Source organism: Temnothorax longispinosus, chromosome 11, assembly GCF_030848805.1.
Source record: "Temnothorax longispinosus isolate EJ_2023e chromosome 11, Tlon_JGU_v1, whole genome shotgun sequence".
In the NCBI taxonomy this organism is placed as follows: domain Eukaryota; kingdom Metazoa; phylum Arthropoda; class Insecta; order Hymenoptera; family Formicidae; genus Temnothorax; species Temnothorax longispinosus.
In genome coordinates this window covers 17026348-17035331 of record NC_092368.1, presented here as the reverse complement: position 1 = coordinate 17035331, position 8984 = coordinate 17026348, and the positions used below count along the sequence as shown (strand labels likewise).

Here is an 8984-nt window from a genome sequence, read left to right as displayed (position 1 = left end):
AACCAACAAAGACGTACGTCGTCCATTAACGAAATTTTAAATAAAAAAAAATAGAAAAGAAAACAGCTGTATTATTAATTGATAATAAATTAATCAATCGCAAGCTACGAATAATATATATGTAACTTGATCCACAATTAACTTGTCAAGCAATATTCGTTATTCGTACTGTCTCTAGTCGGGATGGACTTGGCATAGATGGAATTGTTCATTTTTACGTAACGTACGGAGAAAATTAATCAAGAGTGGATTAGAAGATCAGGAATGATGAATTAAGATTGAAGAATCGTGCACTGTGCAATTGGAAATTTCCCGCCAGGCTAGCTCCTAACCTGTACTTATTGGCGTGACGCGTGCGGCGTGACGTCAATCGCGGCAACGCCAATTCCCAGGCGTAAAAATTGTGTCCGACTTTTGCAATATGTCCACGTAGACGTAGGAGACGATCTTCCTGGTTCCGGATCTGCCTGGATCTTCCCGTCCACCCCGGAAGAAAGAACCGTTCGCTACAATGACTTGGTAGTTTCGAGTTTCGAGTTTCGAGTTTCGAGGTGAACGTCTTCCCTGCGTGCTCATTATACGTGTAATCCCGTCACGTCTCACCCCGTGACACTTGGACGTCTTGACACGTCGGCCTTCGGGCTGTCGAAATGCCGAGATTTCAAGTGTTTCAACCTCGGCCCCGACAGCCCCGATCACTTTAATTCTATGTCTCGCAACTCTCGCACGTCAGTCTATATATCTCCTGCAAGTGCATATCTGCACATGTGTTTAATGTGTCGCGTATCTTCGTCAATGCCGGAGCCTGTAAGTAGACGACTTTTCACGTTTCGACAATTTCCTACGCGACGCGCTCTTTTATTACTTTCTGTTATCTCTTACTTATCTCGCGAATGTCGAATGTCGAGATTGTCGAGTACCTCTCGCGACTGTATAGACGCAAAGAACGTGCCCGGAAAATTTCGAAAACGCTCTCAGCTCTACGTTCTATTTCTTTCATTGACACTTGATCACACACTTCACGTCTCGTGCTTCAGCAGACGACTATTTGACAACCTTTGACAACTCTGACCGGTGGACTCTGATGTCGGTGTAACCATGGCCAGTCCACGGACACGACGAGTGCTTAGTGAACTGAAGCCAAGGGACGAGAACACGGTAAGCTTATTAATGACACGTGTAGCGTATTTGTATTTTTCATTAATATATCATACAAAAATGAACGTAATGCAATACGGCCTACGCGTGGTGAGATTATATGTTTTGTGCCGTTTGTAGAAATGCTTCGAATGTGGCAGCCACAATCCGCAATGGGTATCCGTGACATATGGCATTTGGATATGTCTCGAGTGTTCTGGCAAACATCGTGGTCTAGGTGTACACTTGTCCTTCGTCCGCTCCGTTTCTATGGACAAGTGGAAGGACGCGGAACTGGCAAAAATGAAGGTTGGCGGTAATAGAAATGCCCGTGAGTTCTTTGAGAGTCAACCCGACTGGGACGATGCCATGTCCCTCTCACAGCGTTATAATACTAAGGCGGCGGCATTGTACAGAGACAAGGTGGAGAGAGCGTTATCGTCAACTTTTATCGCTAGGTCCGTTAACAGCCCATTTAAATATCTACTTCTTTCCCTTAGATCGCTACATTGGCGAGAGGAGAGCCTTGGAGTCCAAACAGTTCAACGGTCAAGGACGTGACGTCATCGACGTTCATTAAAAGTAAGCAAGAGCACTCGTATCAGAGCGACTTGTCCTCTTCTTATCAAAATATGGACTCGAGTAGTCTCAAGGTACAAACGGAATCCTTCTTTGCGAAGAAACAGAATGAAAATGCCACGCGTCCAGAGTAAGTCTGTATTCTAGCTTCTGTTGTTCTATTATCGGGCATTTCTATATAGTTTCGAATCCGTAGCACCGTGCACGTTGTTACGCCGCTACGTGAATCTTGTGAACGTAGTATTAATACCATATATTGTTATTTTTTCGTATAAATAATATAGGCGTAACATTCGAGAATATTTTCACTTTCTTTACCATGAGGGAGATCTAGGACAGCCCGTATATTTATATTCTAATATGATAAATATAGTACACATAACACGGTTTTGGAATCATATCACTACGACGGTATAGCTGTAGAATATTGAACACACGTAAATGTGCAAACAAAAGGAAATAGTGATCAAGTTCAGATATTGGAAGAATGAAAGCGTCAAGCCAGGAACGCGACACAAAGGTACAGGGAATAGGGACAGAATGCATTGATACACGGCTCCCGCGTGGTTGAAAATCTACATTCTGTTGCTATTCCCTGTACCTTTGTCGCGCGTTCCTGGCTTTAACATGAGAGAAGTAGTTATACGTATATTATCTTTTTAGTGATATCCCACCTAATCAAGGCGGTAAATACGGTGGCTTCGGTTATCAAATGGATCCACCACCCAAGAGTTCGTCCCAGGAATTATTCGACACCGCAGTATCATCATTAGCAACTGTACTGCGACTTTTAATATTTGCTCAACTTTTGTAATTTACACGTAACAACGTAATCTATTATTTCCTACTGTTGCAGGGCTGGTCAATATTCTCTTCCTCGGCGTCGAAAATAGCGAGCAAAGCTACCGAGAACGCGATTAAGATCGGAGGACTCGCGACGCAAAAGGCAAGTTCGCAAAAGGCAACGTTCGAAAAAAGAATTCGAATTAGGGATTAAAACAATTTCTTCCTTTTCTTAAATAATATTGAAGAATAGGATTAAAGCTTATTGTTTCATTTATCTTCGATATTAGAGAATTACTACAGCATAAATTTACATAAAATCACAAATGTGCGAGATGTATTGGTTACACGTATCATTACTACTTTCGTAAATTTATTTTCTTTAATTTCTCTTCTGTCAAAATTATAATTATTTTATTTTTTACATTAATTTTTATTTTGTTTTTTCCTTCTTTTTTTTTGTATTATATTATTAGGTTCGTGACGGCACATTGTTAGAGGACGTAGGAACTCAGGTCAATCATTTGGTTACAAAGGTATAAATTCTTTCATTTGCTTTCTGTTCTATTGCTGACATTATTTAATTGTCATTAAGATCAACGTGTCAAAAATTATTGTCACAAGTTATAAAAGTGAATGTCTTATTGAGAGTCGAGAAATTTAGGGACTAATTTAGACTAATGCACAAGGTTGGGGATATAACGAGACGGGGAGGATGGGGTGACATTGCTGGGACCAATTCAGCGGAACAACAAAGGCAATATGATTCCGTGGACCGATACCAGTCCTCTAACACGTATCAGAATAGCGATTCAATACAATCGAATCGCTCCAATGAAAAATCGTCTCTCGTAAGAAGCTCCAGTTCAAAGTACGTTCCTTCTAAACTTTTAGCAATCTATATTTATATACATATAAAAATAAATGTTCATCAGATTATCGATTTTATTAATAAATTCGTGCTAGTGAAACACAATTAATTTTTTGAAATTTATCCTTTGCTTATTTCAGAAGTAACATTTCTATCGGAGATTCCTCCAATATTTCCAACTGCGATTGGGATTGGGGCAATGACGCAAGACAAACGGGCAAGACGATAACTTCGAAGAGACACGCGAAAGCGGAGAAGAAGGAGGAATCATTGATCAATTTCGAAACGGACAATAAGGCACAACAGAATTGGAACTCGAAAGCGGAAGACGACGCCTGGGAAATACTAAATAATTAACTCTGATCAATCATTAGCACGAATTAGGGAATGAGGATATCGGTATATGTTATTACTGAAAATTAAAGAGAAAACGGATAACATTATACAAAATGTATTTCTTACGAAGCAACCCTCACAAAATAGGGTATACATTTTCTTCAGTAGTTTGTAATGCGGTAAATGACAAGCTATATTTGTTATTAACGTATTAATTTCAATTTAAATATAAACAGTCCTCTAATATACGTATATGTATATATGTAAAACAAAAATGATAATCTATCTATTTTCGAGTCTGATAATCCTTTCTGGGATTCCAAATACTCAAACTCCAAAAGGTCTTGGAATCAAAGAACTTGAAGAATTCGAAATTATATAAATCCAAAATCCGAGTGTAATGCGTCGATATTTAGGAACAGTTTTCCGTTGTTTTTTTATTCAGCGTCTCATCCCTGAAATACGTGACAACTATTATTTGGACAGCCATATCATAAACTCTATGAAAATTAATCCTTAGATACTCAAGTAGTCAAAAACATCATAACATTGTAAATTCAAAGTCTTTTATTACCGGCACAATGTTGTAAGCACTGTATATTATACAACAGTTGCGAAAAACTTGAATAAAATTTTATTTAAAAAATGCGAAAGTCATCTTCCTGTAACGAAAACACATTCGATACAAGCAATAATACATATAATTATAACGATTAAATACAGATGGATGCACGTTGCACTACCGTGTTTAAATTAAATAAAACAATTGTACGTATGAAGAAAATTCTAAAATTTGAACCATCTAAGAAAATCATAAAGAAGGTACCTAAGGATTAATATAGTGAGATGAAGATCAGCGACAACTCTAACTTTTTCCCGAATACGTTCTCCTGACTGCCGACCTGCTGTAGATATGCGTTTCACTTAGAAAATTCAGAAGGCTCGGTTGCATGTTTGGCCATACCTCCTCCATTAGTTCCGACAACAATTTATATAAAACGTTGGCGGAATTACGCGAGAGATGGGGTACTGGCTGATTCGTTGTCACTTTGTGAAGAAACTGGTATAATTCTCTGTAAGTCGTGCATCACGTATCGTCGATTACTTGGCAATTTTATGGATTGAAAACCTCAAGTATCTGACATATGAAGCGAAGAGACGTAAATAATAGAACTTTTGGACGCGATGCTCTCGACGTCATACCTGAAGTTACATTCTACATCTTCCCGATCGTCCTCGGGCGACGGATGTTGCTCGTACAACGCGATGAATAACAACGCCAAAGGTACATTGCATTCGTCTTCCTCGAATAAACCACTACGCAGCCAATCGACTATCGAGGGTTTGTTCTTAACAGCAGTCTCTGTCAGTTCAAGTGCAGACTCCATTTTAGAATGGTATTCCTTCATAGACATGCCTGGGATAACGTTAAAAGGAAGATCCTGACATCCGTGTCTGAAGAGAGCGTTCAATATCATAATCGTGTTCTCTTTGTCGCCAAAGGGAAGCCCTTCTTCCTTCGGTTTACCATCGTTACCGTCGTTTTTCTCCATTCTAATTCCGATAGTTGCTCTGATAAACGATCTCTGAAACGCTGCAGGAGATACGAGACGTTACTCTGATTGTGAGACCAAAAAGGTCTTGGTGAATAGATGGACAATAAATAATCAGTTAATTAATTATAATGACGTTTACGTCTCTCATTGGCAAGTACTACGTTTACGCGAGCGTTACTTCTGCAGTAACTTTGTGTAAACGAATGAATTATCGTAAGTCACTACAGAAGGAACGCTCGCGTAAACGTAGTGCAGGTTAACCAGGTTAGGATTCATTCGAAGCGTTTTTCCTAAAGATCAAAACGTACCTTTCGGATGACAGCTGCGTTAAAATATGAAGTTCAACTTTCTCTCCATTATCGTGCAACTGATGCGTTGTTACAATCATAATTATGAGATATCGTTGCTTCTCTTCGGTAGTACGGCGTGACATGACATACCTTACCTCATCGCGTCTGATCGCGTCGCGTTAACAGTTTACTCGAATTTTTTGCTTTTGATAAGAATTGTGCGGTAGCCAATCATTTTTCATGTATGTGGACAACAATGGACAACGATTTGTCCCGATTGTTCTTAGATTCTAGTGAAGCAACACGCGAACGCGACACGATTCGGAATAATTGAAATCGGAATGTTGGCCATCATGAAGCATTATTATTATTTTTTTTTTTTCCCTAACCGTGTCGTGTCCGTGTGCGCGCATATACTGGCATAGAAGTGTTATGTTTACATCGTGATCGCGGCTATATATGTAGACAGACGTCGTTGGTTTTTGCAAGCTTCTCAGACCGAGCCGATCCCTTTTTTCCAACGGATGTTGTGACCTGTTGTTATAAAGCTGTCCAACCTCGACGAGTGAGTATTTGAATCGCGAGGGAAAGAGAGAGTGCGAGAATAACGAATGTCTTGTTTAAATAGGTAAACGGTTTTCAGTTGTAAGAAAAATCTAAGAAGAACTCTAATCTCCGATTATGATTTATGTCTGAGACTATTTTTGTTCATGCATCAAATTATAAGGGAGCTTTGTTGAACCATGGACATTTCATCTTCTAAACAATCTAAACTGTTGGAATTGTAAAAAAAAAAAAAGACACTTGATTAAGAATATGTTCTTAATATTTGACAATTTAAAAAATGTATGTAATATATATGTATATATACATAAAAATGTAAATATTACTTAAAATATGTATTTAATAACAATAACTTAAGGATTACTTATATTATTAAGGCTCGGTTGCACCAACACGGTATTAATTTAACTTTAGCTCAACTCACTCTTTGTCTCTTTTTAACTGTCCCCCTTAGAAAGAGACGAAGAGTGAGTTGAACCAAGGCTCTCTCCAAGGTTGAAGTTTATGCGACGTTGGTGCAAACGGGCCCAAGAGGCTTTTGAGCATATTAAAATTTGTTCCAATAACGGTGGCAAATCAGGGAAACGTCAGTTACAACGCAAGTATGCTTTGTTTCTAGAAAGGACTGGAAGCGAGCCAGCATGCCGGAGCCTGTGAATCACCAGGTGAACGCCGCTCGTAAGACGTTCCAGACTTTATACCAGATCTCCAAACTGCTCAACACAAATCTCGACCCGACTACTTTGAGCATCTGTATCAGACTGTGCGAGAATGGGGTGAATCCGCACGCTCTCGCAACCGTGGTGAAGGAACTTCAACGAGAAGTCAAGGCAATGAACGACGCACAACTGGAATCGACCGCCAGCAAGACTAGCGTGAGATCAGCGAGTGAACGCGACCAAGTATAACGCTGTTGCACTGTCCTCAGAATTTATCTTGCGTTGTTCAATAAATGTTCTCGAATGTAGATAGCATATATTTCATTTATTATACAAACTAATAAACGCACAATAGAGATTTAACACTTGATAGAAGATTGACAACTTTTTGCTGAAAACGACTCGAAAAAAAAAAACTTATCAAAAAAATACTTTTTGTAAAAAAGTAGATAAACGGAAAATGTTTATCAGAAATGCAGTAACGCGTCTCGAGTACGAAAGATTACAACTCTCCTTTCTTTGTCTTGGCACTTGGCTTTCTCAATAACTCGTCAACTAAAAAGTTTTGTTCCTGGAAAGAGATCAATGTTTGCTTAATCTTTCACAACATTTACAAACGCATTAGCGCATTGGGATTTTGTCGTTACCTTTAGCGATGGATAATACGTTTGCCCTTCGATAGTAACATGAGCCACTTCAGGATGCTGCAGCAAATAATTTTTACCTTCGAGAGCCTGAGATCCGTCGTGGAACATGAATATATAACGTTTATTTTCGATTGGATATCTGCACAATAATCATAATAAAAATTTTTACTAATCCTCCATTCTGGAATGCTCTTAAAGCATCTGTGTGTGTGTGTGTGTGTGTGAAATTTTAGGTGTAACGATGTTCTACCTTTCCACAGTGATATGATTGTTTTGTAGGCCAGTCTGCCAAATACGCGTCGCGATATCGGCTTGCTCCTCCGAGACGTTTGACTGGAGGTCTACGAACATCATAACGCCTTTCCCCTTTTTCGTCAGTTTCAGCATACTCTCTGGATTCCTTATGTCTAGCTGCACGATGGATCGTGCATTTAAAACAAGTAAAGTGTTAAAACAAGTCAACTCTTGCACCTTTGATCCTACGCCACAGCTTAATCGACAGCCACAGACTATCACGTAAACGCAATAAATGAGATATATATGTATATTACCTTGGATACATCTATCTTTGGAAGGGGTCGCAAGTGTTCTGGCAATTCGTCTGGCTCCAGGGGTTCATCGTTTTCCTAAGACATTACTTTTGTCTTATAGGTACAACATTCATAGAGAGACAAGAAATGATTTTTTTTTTTTATCTGAGAATCGAACATAACGGCCATACTTCCCACTGTTCCAGCAAGTGTTCCAGATCAGCGTCCGTCATATCTCGTATATCCTTGTCGCGCCACGATTTCTTTTTTCGTTCTTTAGTGGTCGACGTTGTCGCGACCATCGTGACGAAGAGCACAAACAAGCTCAAGACAATAATCCTCGATTCCATTTTGCAACCAATGGGAGGGAAAAATCACGTCTCTATCAAGAAGAATTTATCGTCAGACACTCTACGACCATTACAGGCGGATCTCTGAAAATCCAAGGAAGATCTCTGTTCATTTAACAATCGGAAATCAACCGAACTCAACAACATTTGAATTTTGAATGTCACAGAATTATTCATGCTTCGTCAATTAATTTTCAAGTTACGCCGAGAGAGAGATTCCGACGTTTCTCAGAATAATATAGAAAAGAGTTTAGCTTTAGCAGCATTTAAAAATTAAATTTTGAATTTAGTAAGGAACAAAAAGCACGATAAAAGATTTAACAAATGGCGAGTAGAAATGTCGCCGATATCTATTACCTTCAGAACCTTTAGTTAAACCTCTCACACAACTCACAATTACACGACAATCAACATCGTAATCGTACGATCGTACTGCCAGAACCTGCTAGAAACCAAACGAATGACCAAACGACCCCGAGACCAGCCAGACACGCACATGACACGAGTGCCGCGCGTACCAACCTACCAACCGAATGAAAAAGGACTAGACTAGAAGAGAAAAGAAGCGGAACCGCAATCTAGTGGGATTCAATTGACGACACGTCTGACGTCCTGATTGGCTGGTGTGTAGTGTGCCAGCACTAGTTGAGCATGCCGCGCAGAGGGCTCGACGGCTCGACCA

General features: G+C 39.5%; 3 protein-coding genes across 14 annotated transcripts; 1 reads left to right on the top strand and 2 right to left on the bottom strand.

The window, feature by feature from the left end:
• Positions 1 to 342: 342 nt before the first annotated feature.
• Arfgap1 (ADP-ribosylation factor GTPase-activating protein 1) lies at positions 343 to 3820 on the top strand. 7 transcript variants are annotated; one of them, XM_071792799.1, is made up of 9 exons: positions 344 to 519; positions 1041 to 1158; positions 1279 to 1560; positions 1638 to 1846; positions 2380 to 2494; positions 2573 to 2662; positions 2976 to 3035; positions 3189 to 3370; positions 3511 to 3820. In XM_071792799.1, the coding sequence occupies exons 2-9, from the start codon at positions 1099 to 1101 to the stop codon at positions 3725 to 3727; spliced, it is 1215 nt and encodes a 404-aa protein (XP_071648900.1). In that variant the 5' UTR covers positions 344 to 519; positions 1041 to 1098; the 3' UTR covers positions 3728 to 3820. The 7 variants fall into 7 exon arrangements, with proteins under 7 accessions (XP_071648902.1, XP_071648900.1, XP_071648901.1 ...); XM_071792800.1 differs by having other exon boundaries at positions 1038 to 1158; XM_071792794.1 differs by having other exon boundaries at positions 344 to 551.
• LOC139821622 (uncharacterized) lies at positions 3806 to 5885 on the bottom strand. Of its 5 annotated transcripts, XR_011734303.1 has the most exons (5): positions 5571 to 5883; positions 4910 to 5300; positions 4533 to 4779; positions 4281 to 4368; positions 3806 to 4161 (listed from the first exon to the last, which is right to left on the bottom strand). XR_011734303.1 is itself a non-coding variant. In XM_071792823.1 (4 exons), the coding sequence occupies exons 2-4, from the start codon at positions 5257 to 5259 to the stop codon at positions 4119 to 4121; spliced, it is 612 nt and encodes a 203-aa protein (XP_071648924.1). In that variant the 5' UTR covers positions 5260 to 5300; positions 5571 to 5885; the 3' UTR covers positions 3806 to 4118. The 5 variants fall into 5 exon arrangements, 4 of the variants coding, with proteins under 4 accessions (XP_071648924.1, XP_071648926.1, XP_071648927.1 ...); XM_071792823.1 differs by lacking the exon at positions 4281 to 4368 and having other exon boundaries at positions 3806 to 4177; positions 4577 to 4779; positions 5571 to 5885; XM_071792825.1 differs by having other exon boundaries at positions 3806 to 4368.
• Positions 5886 to 7081: 1196 nt separating this feature from the next.
• Positions 7082 to 8820, bottom strand: Boca (LDLR chaperone boca). Of its 2 annotated transcripts, none has more exons than XM_071792827.1 (6): positions 8660 to 8820; positions 8144 to 8386; positions 7974 to 8048; positions 7673 to 7833; positions 7423 to 7561; positions 7082 to 7346 (listed from the first exon to the last, which is right to left on the bottom strand). In XM_071792827.1, the coding sequence occupies exons 2-6, from the start codon at positions 8300 to 8302 to the stop codon at positions 7278 to 7280; spliced, it is 603 nt and encodes a 200-aa protein (XP_071648928.1). In that variant the 5' UTR covers positions 8303 to 8386; positions 8660 to 8820; the 3' UTR covers positions 7082 to 7277. The 2 variants fall into 2 exon arrangements, with proteins under 2 accessions (XP_071648928.1, XP_071648929.1); XM_071792828.1 differs by having other exon boundaries at positions 8144 to 8334; positions 8660 to 8811.
• Positions 8821 to 8984: the final 164 nt, after the last annotated feature.

Excerpts from the sequence above, each read along its gene's own strand:
- Arfgap1 (XM_071792799.1), top strand. The coding sequence starts at position 1,099 with ATGGCCAGTCCACGGACACGACGAGTGCTTAGTGAACTGAAGCCAAGG. Across the intron at positions 1,847-2,379 it reads GAAAATGCCACGCGTCCAGA|TGATATCCCACCTAATCAAG; the intron begins GTAAGTCTGTAT and ends TTATCTTTTTAG. Across the intron at positions 2,663-2,975 it reads GAGGACTCGCGACGCAAAAG|GTTCGTGACGGCACATTGTT; the intron begins GCAAGTTCGCAA and ends TTATATTATTAG.
- LOC139821622 (XM_071792823.1), bottom strand. The coding sequence starts at position 5,259 with ATGGAGAAAAACGACGGTAACGATGGTAAACCGAAGGAAGAAGGGCTT. Across the intron at positions 4,780-4,909 it reads GATGTAGAATGTAACTTCAG|AGAATTATACCAGTTTCTTC; the intron begins GTATGACGTCGA and ends CACGACTTACAG. Across the intron at positions 4,178-4,576 it reads GAGAACGTATTCGGGAAAAA|TTGTCACGTATTTCAGGGAT; the intron begins GTTAGAGTTGTC and ends TCCAAATAATAG.
- Boca (XM_071792827.1), bottom strand. The coding sequence starts at position 8,302 with ATGGAATCGAGGATTATTGTCTTGAGCTTGTTTGTGCTCTTCGTCACG. Across the intron at positions 7,834-7,973 it reads CAAAGATAGATGTATCCAAG|CTAGACATAAGGAATCCAGA; the intron begins GTAATATACATA and ends TCCATCGTGCAG. Across the intron at positions 7,347-7,422 it reads CGTATTATCCATCGCTAAAG|GAACAAAACTTTTTAGTTGA; the intron begins GTAACGACAAAA and ends ATCTCTTTCCAG.